Source organism: Amia ocellicauda, chromosome 7 (assembly GCF_036373705.1).
Source record: "Amia ocellicauda isolate fAmiCal2 chromosome 7, fAmiCal2.hap1, whole genome shotgun sequence".
NCBI classification, from domain to species: Eukaryota; Metazoa; Chordata; class Actinopteri; order Amiiformes; family Amiidae; genus Amia; species Amia ocellicauda.
Genome location: NC_089856.1, coordinates 27,005,503 through 27,025,028, shown reverse-complemented (window position 1 = coordinate 27,025,028; position 19,526 = coordinate 27,005,503). Strand labels below are relative to the sequence as shown.

Genomic DNA, 19,526 nt, shown 5'->3' with positions numbered 1-19,526 from the left:
GTACCGCTCTCCAGCCCTTCAGCGAACAATCTGCCTTCTGCTACAGCCACATTTTTTAAAGTTTGACTCATCTGTCCAGAGCACCAGCTGCCATTTTTCTTCACCACAGTTCCTGTGTTTTTGTGCATGGTTGAGTTGCATGGCCTTGTTTCCACGTCGGAGGTATGGCTTTTTGGCCGCAAGTCTCCCATGAAGGCCACTTCTGACCAGACTTCTCCGGACAGTAGATGGTCCCACTGTTTTCTGCCAATTCTGAGCTGATGGCACTGCTGGACATATTCTGATTGGGAAGTAAGCATGATGTGTCTTTCATCTGCTGCAGTAAGTTTCCTTGGCCGACTACTGCGTCTACGGTCCTCAACGTTGCCCGTTTCTTTGTGCTTCTTCAAAAAAGCTTGGACAGCACATCTGGAAACCCCCGTCTGCCTTGACATTTCTGCCTGGGAGAGACCTTGCTGATGCAGTATAACTACCTTGTGTCTTGTTGCTGTGCTCAGTCTTGCCATGGTGTATGACTTTTGACAGTAAACTGTCTTCAGCAACCTTCAGCAATGTTATATTTTCACATGTGCTGTTATATGACTGACTTTGTCTTTTCCTATGCAGAAAGATTTAATAATTGTCCATTTAAAGGGTGTATTGTGTGAATACTCCTCAGTAACACAGGTACTTTTTTAATGAATTAAAACCCTTTTGAACGTATCCACAATAAATAGCACTGGTATGTGTCCTTTGTCATTCAAAAGGTATGTTTTCCACAAGAATACTGTGCGTATTTCCACTTTTAAATATATTTAACTTTGAGGCAGCTTGTAGTCATAATGATGATATCTCCTTGAAATCTTACTGAAAATAAACATTATACATAAACCACTGGTTTATACAAAAGTTTATTATCCATCCAAAACTATTACAGTTTTACCGGGCTTAGGTGCTCCTAAAAAACTACTAACCAATCTAGATGTGTATGGTAACTTCCCATGGCTTCATTAAAGGTTATATAAGGAATCATGTATTCATTCTCCATAATACAATTTCTTGTTTGTATTAAAGACAGTGGATTTTTAAGGCTTTGTGTTTCTTAGGGTCTGCGTGAAAAGGTGAAGGACTTACAGGAGCAGTTTACAGAAAAGCAGGAGGAAGCTGTAGCCCTCCAGTAATTGAGACCCCAGTTTTTTTTTACTTTTTAGGTAGTTTTACAAATGCAGGTAATAAATCTACTGATCTTACAAAATATTTAGATTTTCTTAAAGTTAAATGAAGAACATTGACTGTTATGGAAGCTAGAGCTGAGAAGCAATGGTCAGAAATAAGTCATCTTAATAAGTATGAGATTTCTGCAGTTTTAGTGCCTTTAGTGGTCAGTTAACGGTCAGCCCTTGGTCATTTAAATGCAGATCCTGAAAAGCTTATCTTACAAACATTCCCTCAGTCTTGGGTGCTGACTAAGATACATATTCAAAACCAAAGACAGACCGTAATTTAAAAAATAATTGATGTGTTTTTAAATATTAAGCTTCACTAACTTCAAAAACAGTAAACTTGTCAAATAACTTGTGCTTTTTTTATTTCCAGCAATGCAGATTCCTTGGTTCCTCCAAATCTATCTCCTGCTGCCCTCCACTGGGTTATGATGAGTTAGCACAGTGTGCACAGGTATGCTTGTCATCAATCTACTGTTATTTGTGCAAGTATATAGGTCCACCTTCTGGTTATTAAGGACATTGCAGATAAACATAATTCTCAGATTGTCCTTTTTCCTCACTAACCCTTTCTGAGAAAAAAAATCTATAAATATGTCTGTCCAGGTGTCAATCTCAGTTCTTGGTTTTTGTTCCAACTCAGAACTTGGCAATTTAATTGGTTTCATTACATTAAACATTTAATACTTCTCCCCAGTTTCTAAAAGGAACTTTGTGTACTGTATCTTATCAACAGCATATTTGAAGTTAACAGCTGAGAAACATAAGTAGCATAAATAACCCTAAATGAGAATCTAGTTAATGTAATGCATTAATTGAATACTCCAGTTGAACAATAACCATAAGACACTGGTCCTCCTGGTGTTTGACAGCCCTTTGTCTAGGCTGCTTTAAAGTTGAATTATTACTCTCAGACACTAAGAGTAAAACATACATTTGGTATCATGTACAGAAAACCAGTGATGAAGAAGGCTTTGGAATATCTGGAAGTTCATGGCAGAGGTGAGTGGATTTTTACTATACCAGGACTGACTTTAGAGCTAATTGTATTACTGTTAATGTTTATCTTAATAGCAAGTGTTTGTGTATACTGAACAAAGATCTTCAGTACTGGAAATACATGTATCACTGTCAAAACCCAAGTGCAATTTAACCTTTATGGTGTAGCCATGTCTTATACAGTAAGGCACCAAAACTACCTTTTACTTACTTCCAGTTTCAAGTGTTCAATATGCACCCACCCTGTGTATTTTCCTATATCTTTGTCAGCAAGTTGCAGCAAAAATGTTCAAGGCTAATGAGAGCTCTGCACTAGGCTGGATTGCTGACGCTGGGCTTGCTGCTGCCCCTGGGAGTGTAGGCACTGCACAGACAGATAGGGGATAGCAGCAGTGACTCCCTGTGGAACACAGCCTGACACTTCCACTTCCTCTGGCCTTACTGGGATGTCTAATATTTTGCACCCCTCCCCCCCAACCAGCTGAGAGAACCCCCACACACCACCACCACCTTGAAAGCTGTATTAAAGAGTGTGAAAATTAAATTAAATTAAAAGCACTCTTTGGTTTGGTTGCTTGGTTGTTCACAACATTTAAGCCATAAAAGTTTAAAAATAAACTGTAGAGAAATTGGTAAATGTTTTAATAGTTTGTGAAGTCACTCACTTGTGTTGTTGTGTTTTGGGGTTTTCCATTATATTATATAATGTAATAATGCATAATAATATGCACTTGGTTTTATATTGCAAGGATTACAATGCCAGTGATATGTGGATAAGTGGATGGAGAGAAAATGCACCCAGTGGATAGTTTGTGTGTAGACAGTAATCATTGAGTCTTGATCACTGGGAATACATATTTTAACAACAGAATAGAAAATAGGAGAATCAAATAGGAGAATAGCAAAAGCCGGAAATGACGCCTCTCCGCCACTAAATGGTTAAAAAAAAATTACGTCTTTGCAAAATGGCTGAATGACAGAGAAAAAAAATGGACCAAACCTTTTATCAGGTTAGTTTAAAAACAATTTTGCACCGATTTCACCACGACGTTAAGTGCTGACGTGTTTGTATAATGTGTTATTATGGTAGTAGCAACGTTTTAACGTCGACGACGTGATACATGCGTAACAACTTTGGTTTTCTAGGCAGTGTCCGGCGTGTCCTTTCGCAATAAGAGCCCTTTGTTGTGAAAATACAGCCTGGCTGGGAGACTACTAATATAAAGCACGGATCGGCGGCTTGGGAACTTCATAATATCAGTTGGACAAGCACTTAGTCGCTTAGCTATTCATGTTTTTGCTGAAAGATAGTTAAATACAGCATGATTATCACTATCAGTAATGTTAGCGTGGTTACTGAGCATTTCTGTATAAAGACAGAATTCGCACAAGCTGGTTAAGTAAATAAATGTGCGGTTATTTAGATTGTGTGTGCTTTCCACAGACACATTTGCAATATTGTTAGTCAGTCTTAGCTGAATCCATTTTGCAAGGTATTGTAAATGGTACAAGTTCGAGCCAATGTACGAATTAATCGTCCTCAGAATAGATATTGATTTGTGGTTTGGTTTAAATACGTGTGAGGCTTAGTCTTGATTTTCAATTATTTTTCTTCTTTTCCCTCCATCAATGTGTTTTATACGTTTTCCACAACCTAGCTATTGATGCATGATGGTATAGCCCTAACCTGCACTCATGTTGATTATAGGCGTCAGTAATAAAGTACTCCGACTCTTACTTGAGATTTAACAACATGCAAATGTTGTGTAAGCATTTCTATTTAATGTTATCTTGTATCATGGTCATGCATTTTATATGCTTTATAGTTAATCTATGAATTGTAATCACATCACTATTGATAGTTAAAGCATTACTTTCTCTTGTAGGAAAAAGCAAAACGCTTTACTTGTAATTTTTATCCTAGGACAAGCAGTCTTAAGGTCATGGTTTGTGCATGTGTATGTGTCTGAAGTTTTACATGTTTGTTGTTAACCATATTTATACCTGAAACCTAAATAAAATTAAAATGTATTGACAATTGAATGTAATGTGTGCAAATGACTGGCATAACCCAGTCATCACACGACTGTCTTAACTCGGTGCTTCAGTGATTCCATAACTTCATATTACATATTTTACATAGGCCTACTGTGTTAGTGAATGAAACTGGAACAGAAATATATTGAATTATTTATTTTTGTATATCTATGAAGATTAGGGGCAAAAAATGAAATAATGCAAAATAAAAACTTGCTTCAGAAACATGATTTTAAGTTGTATGCAAAAACTTGGAGATAAATTATTCACTTCCATACATGTTTTAATATAACCTCCACAAGGCTTGGCAAAGTACTTGGTGGTGGCTTTTTATCTGACAGGAGATTCTTCCTTCAACCTCATGCAAACTGACCATGACAAGTACAGTACTGTGTTTTTAATTTGCGGTTGGTGGGTGGGCCACAGTTTTGATTAGGTCCAGGCCTAAGTTTCTTTCTGACTTCAAAAGCCACAGCAGAACAAAACTTTCAACAAATAACTTTCTGTTGTCTAGGTTTAAGGGAGTGACGCCATTCCCTCTTTAATATGCAGCCTCCTCATCACTGCCAGCACCTTCTAGACCAGCTCAACAAGCAGAGAGAGGCCGGCTTCCTGTGTGATTGCACTATTGTGGTTGGTCAGTCCCAGTTCCGTGCTCACAGAAATGTACTGGCAGCATTTAGTGAGTTCTTCAGTTTGCAATGGGGGAATCCAGCTGAGAATGGCGTCACATTTCTGGACCCAGTGATGATAAATGAAGAAGGGTTTGAGAAGCTGTTGGATTTCATGTACACTGGGGAGATGTCTATTGACAGGTACGCAGTTCAAGTCGCTGCTTCTCAACAATGATTCAACTATTCGGATTCTGTTTCCTGGGAGGGCTATAGAATGACACTGGAGGTGATTGACACTTGAAATCAAAGAACAGCTGACATTCATTAATTTGTGAAGTTTTAAGAAATGTATATAGATTCAGAAAATGTGTAGATTAATAAGTGACTTGCTTAATTCATACATAGCTAAACAATCCTTCAGAAACTGGCAATTTAAGGTTGACCTATGAAACTAACTAGTTTGGGGGCATAGGTTTGAAGACTCCATATGAAGTGATTATCAAACAAAACCACCAGTTTAATTTAATCTTAATTCCATTTTGTCTTTTATTCAGTCTTCTGATGTCTTTTCCTCGTCTGCAGATTGATTTGCTTTTTACTCTTTCTCCAGCTGCAAAGTGACAGAGGTACACAAAGCCGCTACTTTCCTGAAAATGGAGGCGGCAGTAGCATGGTTTAAGCTGAAGCTGGGGTCTGTGATGGCCGACGTCAAGCCTTCTTTTAGAGAGAGTATGATTGCAGAGAGGGAGACTGATGCCCACATGGAGAATGAAGACCTTCCCAAGGCAAGTGAAGCAAAGGAGATGCCGACCACAGAGGAGAACCAGGAGCTTGTTCTTCTGCTGCCTGGGGACACAGAACGGTATACACAGGGGCTGGAAAAGACCGGAAGGAAAGCTAGAAAACCTAAGAACACAAGTGATGGCACTGGCCAACAGAGGAGGAGCACGCAACAGAAGGAAAGGAGACAACTGAAGAGTGGGTCTCAACCCCTGCAGGGTGAAGCCTTCAGTGATGCCAGCAACAAGACGACCCCGGACGGCACCGGGCAGGGAGCACCGGCCAGTGAGGAACTGGATAGTGAGTCCCTTGCTGCTATGGACAATGGGGGCCTGGCAGACCAAAGCACAGCAAGTTGCAAGCTTTCTCTCAAGCGTGGGAAAGCGCGTAAGCACTGCACGCTGAAGGAGAACTGTGCCTCAGACCCCCCCAGCGAGGAAAACAATGATAGCTTGGAGAGCACGGAGGCAGAGGGGCTGGCTGACAAACAGCTGAAAACGAAACCTATGTGCAACACTTGTGGGAAGGTGTTCTCTGAGGCCAGCAGCCTGCGAAGACACATGCGTATTCACAAGGGGGTAAAGCCCTATGTGTGCCAGCTATGTGGAAAGGCATTCACACAGTGCAACCAGCTGAAGACCCATGTCCGCACACACACAGGTATGAACTCGGCTCCACAACCTCCTTATTACAGAACAGTGCCTATGAATTGTAGTCTGTGAATTAGCCTTTTATTTATTTATTATTTTTATCCAAACCAAATAATTTACTTTGGAATCTACACTGTTTCAGACTGCCTATAAAATACTTCCACCCTCATATATTAGAAATACAGAGCAAATGTTTTATTCACAGGGTGTAGCAGTGTAGCAGTGTAGCTTTAAAAAGTAGATGATATGGTTCTGGTTGGCTGTAAATACCTGGACAGTTTATCATATCGGCCTAAATATCACACGTAATGTTTTTAGTTTTTTTATGTTCTATTTTGATTGGTTGAGAACAACAATGGTGTGCATACTGATTTCTACTTTCTGGCCTAATGCTACAGCAGTTCTAATGAGAGTTGGTGTATGTTTTTCCTGACTCCAGTTTGTGCTTTTCTCCCTGTGAATTGCTAAGGGGAGAAGCCATACCAATGTGATCTGTGTGACAAGGGTTTTGCTCAGAAATGTCAGCTGGTCTTTCACAGCCGCATGCACCACGGAGAGGAAAAACCATATAAGTGTGACATCTGCGGCCTACAGTTCGCTACATCCAGCAATCTCAAAATACACGCCAGGTGAGACTTGGTGTATTAGATGTATTTTTTCAATCAATCAGTTGGAAAAATAAACTTGGAAGGTCAAACTTTTTTTTAAATATACAAATTTAGCCTATGCTCAGAAAGTGTAAACTATTGGTCCAAATCAGAATACTCTGCATAATTTCTTCATTGTTGAAAATGTTGACTGTCCCGGGGAAACTCAACTCGCATTCATATGCCCACACAGGGATTGTTTCCCTTTGTAACTGCATAGTTTTCTCAATAATAAAAAAATTGAAAACCTGTGGCTACCGTCTGAAAAGTTACAGTATATGCGGTGCCGTACAGCACATGCAAGAAAAATTAAACAAAAAAAATATGACACTTGTAGTTCCCTACTTCTGGATATAGATGTCATGTGCCAGTGGAGGGGTTCACAGCTGTCTTTTTTACAGTGTGTTGTTGTTTTTGTTGTTTTTCTTTTGGTGGTGGTGGGGCAGGAAGCATAGCGGTGAGAAGCCGTATGTATGTGACCGCTGTGGCCAGAGTTTTGCCCAGGCCAGCACGCTGACCTACCATGTGCGCCGTCACACCGGAGAAAAGCCCTACATCTGCGACACCTGTGGGAAGGCCTTTGCCGTCTCCAGCTCCCTCATCACCCACGCACGCAAACACACAGGTAGGAGAGGAGAACAAGGTGGAGAGGTCACAGAAGTTCCTCGATCAGCAAGTGAACCGTCTATTTGTATCTACATTGAAGGAGAAGAATATTATTTCCACCTGCATTATACAATGCTTAAATGACTCGTGCTTTACGTGCAACCAGTAGGTGATGCATATTGTTTAATTTTTTTTTTTTTATTATTATTATTATATCATACTTTTTTTCCCATTAAGAAATAAATGGTTTTGATTGAAGACGCATAGCTGAGGCTCCTGCTCTGTGCAGAAGGCACAAATCAGTCTTTCTTTCTTCCTGGTTTAATAACAGTGGTGGTGTTATGTGTATTGTGTGTAGGCGAGAAACCATACATGTGCCGAACCTGTGGGAAAAGCTTCATATCTTCTGGAGAGCTCAATAAACACTGCAGATCTCATACAGGTAGGTACTGTGTGATTTGATGGTCTTTGATGGTCTATAGAACTATAAGAACTCTGCACCATTTGTATCAGTGTTTACTGTTTTCTTCAAATGTTTAGGTATGGTTAATTTACCTCTTAATTTAATTGTTGCAGGTGAAAAGCCATTTGTGTGTGAATTGTGTGGAAACTCTTATACAGACGTGAAGAATCTCAAGAAGCACAAAGCAAAGGCTCATGGAGGTAAGTACAATTGCAGAAAGCCATAGTCTATCAATTAATACTTTCAAGTATTGCTTAAATGCATGATTACATCTGAAATTATGTCTGTTTCTATGTTTTAACATGTCTCAAGTAGGGGGAAAAAATCTTGATCTCAAGAAGATGTTTTGTATTGATTTTAATTGTTCTTTTGTCTGTAGTTGAAAAAAGCCTAGATCCTAGCTCTAGCTCTGCTGCCTTTGAGGAAGGAGAGGCGTTGCAGAAAGTCTCTTTACCGGACACAGTGGAGCTCAAGTCAGCGGATATACCACTATCCCTCACTATTCCCGTGGCCTCTGAAGAGCATCAGATGCTCCTGTCAGGCACAGACAACTCCTCCATCCCTTCAGACCAGCTGCTGAGATCTGCAGTAACAGGCTATTCAGAACCCCAGTTCATCTTTCTGCAACAGCTCTACTGAATACGCACATGTGGACACCTTATGGGAATGATTCCAGATCAATACTGACTCATTAACAACACTCTGCAACTGAAAATCTTACCCGTCACTGTAAAGGGCACTGAAAGTGAAAAAGCATGACATGCATACATACATAAACCATGTAAAAGGTTGAATACGACTTGGTGGTGTTGTCTTTGTGCAGTGCTAGGGAAACTGTTAATGCACTGTGTATGCAGAAATACTAACTTAATAGTAGAATCTGAAGGCCCATGCATTCCACTGTAAGGGATGGACATCTTTCCATAGACACCGTTTTGTATGTTTTATTTTATGCATTATTAGTCAGCCCATCACCTGCAGTTACTTTGTGTTTTCAGTTCCTCAAACTAATTTGTTATTGCTTGTTTATGAACTGCAAATATTAATATGTCTAGAAAGTAGTCTTAGCTTTTTAGATGGCATATATATAGTTTTATATATTATTTTTGAAGGGGAAATTCCACAGTGAGGGAGGAGTAATTTAAAACCTAACCCCTCTTGACCCCTCTCTCTGTGTAATGTAGCTGTAGGTAATACTCTTAGGCACACATATGCCTAATCATCCCCATTCCCTGTGAATATAAATGACCTGTAGTCTGTCCCACAGAGAAAATAACAGTGAAAGGGTATGTGTGTTATATGGTATACTCCACTAGTTTTTTTTTTTTAACCTGTTAAAACGTTTTGGGCTTTCTGGTGACCAACTATAAATGTACTGTTTCGGTAATGTTTTCGAAGCGGATCAGAGGATTTACTATCACATGTCTAGGTGTTTTGAAAGTTCCCGGGAAACAGATTGATGTCCTTTATTTATGTATATGCATACAGACACAACCTGTAAACAGTAAAACGATAAAACTATTATAATAAATACCGGAGGGAAAACATTTATAGAACACTAACGGGGGAGAAAATATTCGCTACCCACGCTTGTAAACTGTATTATTGCTATTATGTACAGCATTCGAGGGATTTATTGTGCATAATTACTAGTACTGAATCTTTTTTTTTCTAACCGTGTCTGTAGTGTGCTCTTTATAAACGGAAATGTACATTGAGACTTTTTTGCCATCTATTTAAAATAAACTGTACATATATTTTTGTTATATCATGCATTGTACTATTTAAGAAGTGATTTTCGTATTTTCTGAGCTATTCGTTAATAAATCAAGTTTTGGACAATGATGACAAATTAAAACTACTGCACTTTAAAAGTCTCGAATGATGTATTGATGTAAGTGAGAACCGCGGTTAAAGTAAAGCACTGTGCACGTGTATTGCCTACTGCAACGCGCCTGCGTGGTTACTATAGGAACAGCAAGCTCTGCAGTCCTGTGGAGTGAGGTTGAGGCAGGAGGTGAGTTGTGCCCTTTTTAACGTATGCAGTCGTTATTTTATTGAAAAATATCAGAATCATGTATTTGATTCAATATATATTGTATGGTAAAATAACTACGGTGTCCTAGGGTAAGTTGCACCAAATAGTCGCTAATCACTGCTTTTGGTTTGTTGGCCCCGCAGAGAGTGACGTAATGGACAGTGTCGCCGAGCGCTATGCTGCAGTGTGCGTGGAGCTCAGGCTGCCTGCAAACCCGTACATCTTGCAGGTGCTGCAGGAGTCCCATAAGCAAAGCTCTCAGTAAGCATTGCCCCCATCTGCATTCACTGTACACTGATCGTGCCAAACCTATATATATATAAAAAGACCGGTATATTTAATCATTACATCAATTAATATTAGCTTAACAACATCAGCACACCATATTTAAATCACAACTTTTACCTTATACATTGATCAGTATCTATAAAGGCCTGGTCTTAGCTGAAATGTTTCTCAGCTTCGCTTTAAATAAGCATAAAGCTACCAGATATCAATTAATATTAGCTTAACAACACCAGCACACAATAGTAACATTTACATCACAACATGTACTTTATATTCTAGGAGTATACCTAGATTGGTATTAATAAAAGCCCCATCTTAGATTAAATGTATTTGCACTTTTTCATATTTATTTATTTGAAAGTATTACTTCTCTAGTCTCTTGCCCTTGTGGAATGACCTGCCAGTAGCACATTTGAAAGCCCCATCTTAAGCTGTTTAGATACCACTGTAGACCAATACCATTTTAATCTTCCCTTAATGACATTCTCCCACTGTAATGCATGCATTTTTGTATTTACACATTGAAATGTGTAAATTATTAATAATTATTAATAATAATAATATAACACTATTCATTTCAATTAGGTCTTCTTCCAAAGATGGGAATATAATTAAACTTACTGGCAATAACCGGCTCATGACTGTTCAGAGACTGTCCGATAATGATGTTTTAGCTCTGTCGAAAACTCTCACCGACAATGTGTCTGTGACAGGTACGTTTAACAGCTACATGTCATACACAATCACAATTTTCATGTCTCAATGTTAGTTATGCAGTAATTCATATGTCCTCAAGAAATCTTTAATAAAACTCCTGTTTGATTTGCAGCTGATTAGGAACTCAGAAAACTGCCCAAGCTGGTGTGTATTTTTTCTGAACATTTAGATGCTTCATTGAAAGACTTTTTACTAGGCTACTCGTTTCTGTTCTCAGGCCTGGACTTGAGATACAACAACATAACTGATGAAGGGGCAGGGCACCTTGGGTCTCTCCTACAGGTACCCGTTGTATTAAAGGACTGTCAAATTCTTACTACTGCTGTTACTAACAAAATATTAATCTGTGTTTTGGTTTAAATACAGATCGTTACAATGGGAAAATTCCAGATGGACGACTAGGTGACTAGAAAGATCAAGAAGAAACATTTTAATTTTAAAAAGGGCATTTGCACAATGTCACTAGATGGTGCTGAAGTCCCTTGTAGGTTATTTATCAGAAATCTAAAATTAGAGAGCTATGTATTCAAGTTATTCTTATTCAGTAGTATTCAAGGTTACCTCAGCTGTGCAGTAATCACCTCTTCTCTGTTCTCTATTGCTCTACTGCTTAATACTTGTAACTAATGATTATATTATCTTTGCTGTATATATTAGGAGAATGGTGTTCTTCAGTACCTCAATCTAATGGGCAATGACATTGAGGCCAGTGGAGCAGAGGCCATTGCAAAAGCCCTGCATGTGAGAGGAATTGCACCTGTTTTTTTTATTTTTTGCATATGTTTATCCTATATTTTAAATTTTTATTATGGTTTTCAGAATTTCAGAATGTTATACATTTAGCAGCAGATACCAATTAGCTAAATTGATCATCTACATGTTTCATATCCACTTAGTAGCCTCACACTCCATATACTGACATAATACCTTAGAAAAGTATAAGCAATATTCAATTTATCTTTATGTATATGTTTAAATTATATTTTATTATTTTTGGTTAGGTATAAATAGTGTTTTTTCCCCTTTTTAAAGTGCAATGCAACACTGATGAAATTGCAGATGACGGCCAATAAAATGGGGAACAAAGGTGCAATGCACTTTGCTGCGATGCTACAGATCAATTCATCTCTAGAGGAGCTGGATGTTGGAGATTGTGATCTGGTAATTTACAGCACCTTAAACTAGTTGGAAGGAGAAGGGGATGACTGGCATTCACAAATATTATTATTATTATTATTTTTATTTTTATTTTTTTTATTATTATTATTATTATTATTTTATTTCTTGGCAGACGCCCTTATCCAGGGCGACTTACAACATAAGTGCAAAACAAAGTGCAAAAATACAGTTAAGTACATCTACAGTTAAGTAAAAATATATATATCTGAATAGGGGAAGGAGAGCATAATTTAAATTTTCTTTCCATTGCCAGGATACACAGAGTTTAATTGCCTTTGCTATCGTCTTGAATAACAACAGGAACATATGTGTCATCAATCTGAGTCGTCCCCTACTGTACAGCCAACAGGTAGGAGCAATAGGAAAGACAATGGTTTGCGGTATATTGTCTATTATGGCTGCTGTGTTGTATTCGATTTGTTTGGGCCTTTACAGCTCTGCAGAAAGTAAATGGAAACTCTTTAATTGGCCAACTAGCCCAAGAGCATGTCTGTAGATGTAAGAAAATGCAAGGAGATGTACACTTTTGTTCCTGTCTCATAATATAACATGTAGAAAGTAATGTATCTTTAGCAGAAGAGAGAGGGGAATAAAAGCTACAAAGAGAGATGCAATAACTTTGTGTCAATCTCAGGAGGAGACTACAGTACACATGGCTCACATGCTGAAAGTCAACCAGCACCTAAAAGAACTCCATCTGGGGAAACACGAGATGAAAGACTTTGGTGTGGAGAGACTTAGCGAAACCCTGAGTTTTAACGGCACTCTTCGTTATTTGGACCTCCACTGGTAATTCAATCTCTCTTGTTATTCTTAAGAGGAAGAGTGAACCAGTTTTAGTCCTTCTTGCACTAAAAGATAAAGAGGACATAAGATAAGGCTCTTCTTACCTCGTCTAATTCACTTCTTTCTTTCTTCCCCACATTCTAGTATGTGCATGTATAATTTCTCACAATGAATGATTGAATTGAGTGTCTTAAATAATTCCAGATTACAGCATATGAGGTAAAAAAAAAAAAAAAAAAAACATGCCAGAATCGCCAGAATTTGTTTGTTGTCATCATAACCACTAAACAAATAGGCCTAGAGCTATACATGCAAGTGCATATAGGTGCATGAAGGTCAATAATTTGAGTTCTGTGCATTATTTGGTAGCAACAGCATCACACGTGATGGTGCAAAATGCCTGTCTGAGCTGCTGAAGCAAAACACACCGCTAGAGATACTGGACCTGTCCTCGAACCGCATAGAGGATGATGGAGCCATATACCTCAGTGAAGCCATTGCCTTGTACAACACAAATCTGAAAGCGTAAGTCATTAACAGTGAAAGTCTTTGAAAATTTGAAATATCAAAGTGATGTTTGCTTCAGCTGTAAGGAGAGATTATTTTAGCTACAGCTAGCAAACATGCGCTGAGAAATATAAAGCATACATAAAGTTATTATATTCGGTCAGTGCATTCCCATCCTGTGTCATAAGACCTCACAGTCTTACTTACCTAATTAATTACATTGTATTACAGTAAATAGACCCTTTCTTCAGCAAGTTGGAGGTTTCAATTTTAACTCTATGAGAATTAAAAGGACTAATTAACCATCTAAGTAGTTAATCTAGTGGTAATTGTTCTAAGCAATATGCTTTTCCTTCTCAAGGTTGTCTATTCCAGGTAATAACATTGGGACACAAGGGCTGGTGTCTCTTGCTAAAGCTATGAGAGTCAATTCCACGCTTTCTCACATCTACATATGGGGCAATAAACTGGAGGAGCCAACCTGTGTGGTAAGATTACATGTTGGCCACATCACCTTTTCAGCATATTACTGTTAATTCTGAATTGATCTGCAAGATAAAGAACAACAAAATCTATAAACCTTGCCAGGATTCAGATGCTCAATGTTGCAACTCAGACTTTGTAGCCATCTGATCCTCACTGAACTCAAAATAGAACTGAAGCTTGCCTGGCCAGGTTTAACCAATAGTGTTGCTGAGAATAGTTGCATGCAAGCAGCAAAATATCTGCTGCAGAAAGCCACTAGGGGGAACAAAGACAAATATGTGATTTTTTTGTTTTTTAGTATCTTAATGATTGTATGAGTCACCCATTTTCAAATTCTGTCATGTATTTCATTTCTTTAATTACATTAACACAATTCACAACCACTAAACTTTGCTCACAGAGGTGTTTGTTTTCCAGAGTTTTTGTTTGAGAAATAAAACTAAACCTGACTAATATTCTCAACATCTGCCTTTATATTACCCTCCCCCAGGCATTCTGCAGCATTATAGAAAGTGGGCGCCTCCCTCAGGAGAACACAGACGTTGCCCCGTACAGAGTTGAAGGTCGCACCCATCTCTCAGAGCTCTTCCATGGGCTCAGGAGACACTACTACTGGACCCCAACCTATGGCACGGATGGTGATCCTGCCTGCAACTCTGTGCTGGTCTTGAGGGACACTGCATAGAAAAGCCCCCACACTCCCTACCAGCTTTATGCTTATCCCTGTATAGAACGTTTCTGCTTTTATTGTATTGTATTTTTTAATAAAGAAACTTATGATCAGAACATCTAAGTTCGTCTGTAAATGATTCTCAAGACAATGATGCATTCTATTTAAACATATTTTAAACATATGAACTTACAAAATAAATATTAAAACAAACTGCATTCGTAGTAATTGCAATTTAGAAGGTTTATTATTATTATTATTATTATTATTATTATTATAATTGACCGGCTATAATAAGATGGATGCCTTAATTTAGTGAAAGTACATTTCGTATTGTGTTTATTGCCTTTGGGTGGCGTGGTGACTCTTTCTGCTTTCTTTTTGAGTATCCTAGCAACATCTCAAATGAAACAGAAACCGTATTTGTGTAACTCGAATGACCAGCACCACGAACGTAATAATATTAATACAATATCTGTTCAGATTCAATGACCGCTTACAACCCGAGACTACTGTATTTAAAAAAATGGTTTCGAAGCTTCAATTATTTTATTAGACATGAGAACCTAAAGTAAGATAAGCGTCCTGTGCTTCCATGGCTAAGACCCGACACTGAAATCACAGCGCCGTGAGCAGCAGTTTTATTCTTTTACTGCTAAAATATCCATTTACTGTTTGGGATTGAGCTATTGGGATAGCAGAATTGGGATATCGTTCCAATCAATGTAATTGTAAGTACTTCATATAAAATAAAAGTATTTAATTTCATGGAAACATATTTATCTTCCTAAAACTTATATAACACTTTGAAAATCTATAGAATGTCAATTATATATATATATATATATATATATATATATATATATATATATATATATATATATATATATATATATAACAAATTTGCTTTTAAACTTTTCCCTGTGATAATTATAATTATAATAAAATATGCTACTGCTATGCTGTATACATTTATTGCGGAAGTTTAAGCGTAGTTAATTCATGTATGGAATAAATTATTGAGCAGATAAAAAAAAAGTTAAAAAAAGAAAAGCTTCTGAATATAATTTTGTGATCAGGGACAAATAATATCATGATAAATTAAATCTAACTCTTGTTTTTCTTTCTGTCTCCAGTGTGGTGAGACAACCTAGATTCACCTGTGGTTTGCGTTTCTCTTTCTGTCTTACCACGATGCTCTCAATCAGATTCTGTGACACCGTCACATCTTTTCCCATGAACTCAACAGCTTTTGAGAAAGAAGCCATCAGCTGTAACATGCCCAGAAACGTAAAGGGGAAGGTTTTATTTCTGGACTGTTCAGCCCAGAAGATAACCTCATTCCCCCCAGAGATCCTGCAGTTGCAACATCTGGAGGAGTTGCATTTGGAGAAGAACTTTATCCAGACCATCCCGGAAGACATCAGACTCCTGAAGAGCCTCAAAGTGCTGTACCTCCACAATAATCATGTGGATAGGGTGTGCAAGGAACTTGGAGAGCTGGCACAGCTGCAGTGTCTGGATCTGAGTGATAACCCTCTGACACCAGCTTCAGATTTTTTTCAGATCCTCACCAGCCTGTATTCTCTACTTGAGTTAAGGCTCTATAATCTGGCTTTACCTTATTTCCCGGCCCAGATCTGCAAAAAGGTTTACAACCTGGTGCTGCTAGGTCTGTCAGGGAACTGTTTCACATCGCTTCCAAGTGAAATCACCAACCTCATTAACCTAAGAGAAATTTACCTGCGGGGCAACCACCTACAGATCTTTCCTCTGGTGCTTGGAGAGCTTCCATGCTTGGAAATCATAGATGTTGAGCAGAATATCTTGGATTCATTTCCGGATGAGGCCTGCAGTTCTTCTTGGAGAAAGCTCTTTTTATCCTCCAATAGACTTTCCTCCCTCCCCAGCTCTCTCTGTAGCTGTGGCCACTTGACCATCCTTGATGTCTCCAGCAACAGCTTGAGTAATCTGCCACACAGGCTCCATGCCTTAACAGGACTCCTGGAACTGGGGTTCTCCCATAACCAGCTGGGAGCCTTCCCATCTCAGCTTGGTAGGATGACCTCTCTGCAAGTTCTGTACTTGAAAGACACAGGGATCACCAAGTTACATCCTCACTTTGCCCGGCTCAAAAGAATACGTCTATTGGATCTCAGCCAGAATGGGTTCACCCAGTTTCCAGAGGAGATCTGCTCATTAACAGACTTGGAGCAACTGTCCTTGGACGACAACAGATTAGATGAGGTTGAATTCCAATGTGAAAAATTAGAAATTGTTTTGTTTTTATTCATGTTGATAACTTACAGCTTTGTTATTTTCTATCCCTTTGATCCATAGATCCCCCTACACATCAGGAGCCTTTTCAAGCTGAAAAGTTTAGGCCTGACAGGGAACAGATTCTATTGCTTCCCAGAGGCTGTCTGTGGCTTGGAGGCCCTAGAGAGGCTGTACCTTGGCCAGGACCAGGGGCTCAAGTTGAAAGCTCTACCCCAGAGTATCTCTCAGCTCCAGGTAAGACTGAAATGAAACCTGGCCCAGGAGCCCCATAGTAGGACTGAATTATAGTTTAATCAGAGTGTGTGGAATAGTCACAACTTCACAATCATTAAATCAGTCTTTTTACATCACAATCATTATTCTTCTTTCATGCAATGCTGTTATTTTCCATTTATACTATTTACAATGAATTCCAGAATCTCCGAGAACTGTACCTAGAAAACAACAACCTAGAGGTACTTCCCGAAAATATTGGGCTTCTCCCAAACTTGAAAATCCTTGACTGCCACAACAACCAGCTCCTGTCCTTACCAGACACTCTGTGCAATTTAAAAGGTACTGAACCTTGTGCGTGCAAATGAAAAACCACCACATTGATATCCTACAAGAGTGCAAGATACACCACCACTAACACAGTTATCCTCTGACCATTTGAATACTTGGAGTTAAAATATAATGGGAATATTGTGACCATATGGCTTCATTGTCGCACGAGGGCACTTTAGACATGGCTAGCTTGAAAAACGTCCTTAAAACATACATTAACACTTAAACCAAGCATTACTGCACAATGGAATATTGTTAATGAATTATCCTACACAGCAATAATAATAATTAAAAATAAAGGCTAATAAATTATTTGCATGGCAAAGTATTTATTTGTATTATTTTTGTTGTTGTTTGGATTTACTAATATGTCACTATTTTTCTGTTAATTTACAATGAATTCCATATAAGAGGTAAGGTGCAATGAATCTCCATATCAAATCTGTAAGACTGATAGGTTGCAGGAATAGTGAACAGCTAATCAGTGTTACCTGTTTGCTGTGCACGCTAATTAAGCTCCAATATGCATCTCGACAATGGTATAATACTTCAATTACACAATAATACCTTTCAGTTTAAGGGTAACTATAAAATACTCTCCTTTCTGAAAGTGTCCGGTGACAATAGATCCTCTGCATGAGTGATGAGAAAAAAAGCAGGTGACAACACCGCACTGTATGTGGCTATGCAAATACAAAACCACAAACTGTCATAAACAGACAAAAGAGCTTGGGGCGTAATTGTTGGAGTGTAAAGGTGAGAACAACAAAACCATTGTGCTACCAACGGACAAAAGTGAAACATCTGTTTAGTATAGTTTGTATCTCTAAGGTTTTGCAGACTAACTAGAGTGCAAATCACAAGTACACAAGCCTCTATTCATTTATTCACTTCCCCCCCATCTCAAAGCTCTGAAGAGACTCCTCCTTCATGACAATCACTTGACTCGTCTCCCAGATGATTTAGATGGACTGGTGGCTTTGGAGACTCTGCTGCTGCAGCACAACCCTCTCTCCGACCCTCCTACCGTAGTGTGCGATCAAGGCATTGCTGCTATATACAAATACCTACACCACACGAAATGGAAAAGGGCAAACGCAACAAAGGTATTGTTTTTTTTTTTTTTTCTTATACACTGGTTCACACTGGATGCATGCAGTACAGGAATCAGCTCCACATTCAGTGCCATGTAGCATGCTGGTAGGAGGCTAGTCTCTAGTTTTGCCTGACTGTTTGGCAGTTAACCACTAGAGCACACTATCCTTCTTATCCAGTGCTCGAAAGACACAATCCAGCAGAACCTGTAGGTTTCTTGACTTCATGTACATCTACATCTTTTTAAGTAATACATTAGTCCTATTAAATAATTAAGAGAAATTCAAATGTAAAATACTCCACGCCATCGAGGATCAAGTTTCAAAACCCCTTATTTACATGGTTACAACATAAGGATTATTGTCTTGCACTTGTTGACGTCTCTCATCCCGTCTCCCCCTGCACAGATTCAGGCGTGGTGGCGTGGGCTGATGGTGCGGAGACGACTGGGACCATTCACAGAACTGAAACAGAATGACAAAAAGGGAAAAGGGAAAAAAAAGGCTAAGAAAGAAAAGAAGGCAAAGGAAAATAAAAAGAAGTGAAGGAGATATTATTATTTTATTATTATTTATTTCTTAGCAGACAGATATGAGATGTTGAACACATTTCAAATGTTTTGACTGGGGAAACTGTCTGAATGTAATAACGGTCCTACGGTCACATGCTGCTCACAACTGACAAATTTTTTGTTTTTTCTTTTTCTTTTTCTGTATCAAGTATCATTAAAAATGTAAATTAATGTATCCTGAAGTTGAATTATTTCATAATCCACAAGAAACAATGATTTTACATCAACACTTTTTGATCTATTAAATCTATTTAATTACAATCATCTCTGTGTACATAACTTAAAGTCAGCGTGTGGAGAATTATTAGTTAAAATTAGTTTTTTTGTCATGATTATAATCATAGTGTCATAAATTGACTTTTCAA

At 38.4% G+C, this 19,526-nt stretch overlaps 3 protein-coding genes across 4 annotated transcripts; all 3 read left to right on the top strand.

Annotated features, from left to right (window-relative positions):
- The first annotated feature begins 3,142 nt into the window (after nt 1-3,142).
- On the top strand, nt 3,143-9,764 carry mynn (myoneurin). The gene is made up of 8 exons (XM_066708953.1): nt 3,143-3,211; nt 4,753-5,053; nt 5,463-6,292; nt 6,752-6,911; nt 7,376-7,554; nt 7,894-7,977; nt 8,112-8,198; nt 8,378-9,764. The coding sequence occupies exons 2-8, from the start codon at nt 4,785-4,787 to the stop codon at nt 8,635-8,637; spliced, it is 1,869 nt and encodes a 622-aa protein (XP_066565050.1). The 5' UTR covers nt 3,143-3,211; nt 4,753-4,784; the 3' UTR covers nt 8,638-9,764.
- Nucleotides 9,765-9,871: 107 nt separating this feature from the next.
- Nucleotides 9,872-14,776, top strand: lrrc34 (leucine rich repeat containing 34). The gene is made up of 11 exons (XM_066708954.1): nt 9,872-10,015; nt 10,180-10,297; nt 10,910-11,037; nt 11,259-11,323; nt 11,699-11,782; nt 12,074-12,202; nt 12,474-12,569; nt 12,855-13,009; nt 13,376-13,531; nt 13,875-14,001; nt 14,490-14,776. The coding sequence occupies exons 2-11, from the start codon at nt 10,191-10,193 to the stop codon at nt 14,682-14,684; spliced, it is 1,242 nt and encodes a 413-aa protein (XP_066565051.1). The 5' UTR covers nt 9,872-10,015; nt 10,180-10,190; the 3' UTR covers nt 14,685-14,776.
- A 305-nt stretch (nt 14,777-15,081) lies between these two features.
- On the top strand, nt 15,082-19,336 carry LOC136753106 (leucine-rich repeat and IQ domain-containing protein 4). Of its 2 annotated transcripts, none has more exons than XM_066708951.1 (6): nt 15,082-15,123; nt 15,806-16,916; nt 17,010-17,183; nt 17,366-17,504; nt 18,405-18,601; nt 18,998-19,336. In XM_066708951.1, exons 2-6 carry the CDS (start codon nt 15,864-15,866, stop codon nt 19,133-19,135), a joined length of 1,701 nt encoding a protein of 566 aa, XP_066565048.1. In that variant the 5' UTR covers nt 15,082-15,123; nt 15,806-15,863; the 3' UTR covers nt 19,136-19,336. The 2 variants fall into 2 exon arrangements, with proteins under 2 accessions (XP_066565048.1, XP_066565047.1); XM_066708950.1 differs by having other exon boundaries at nt 15,090-15,400.
- Nucleotides 19,337-19,526: the final 190 nt, after the last annotated feature.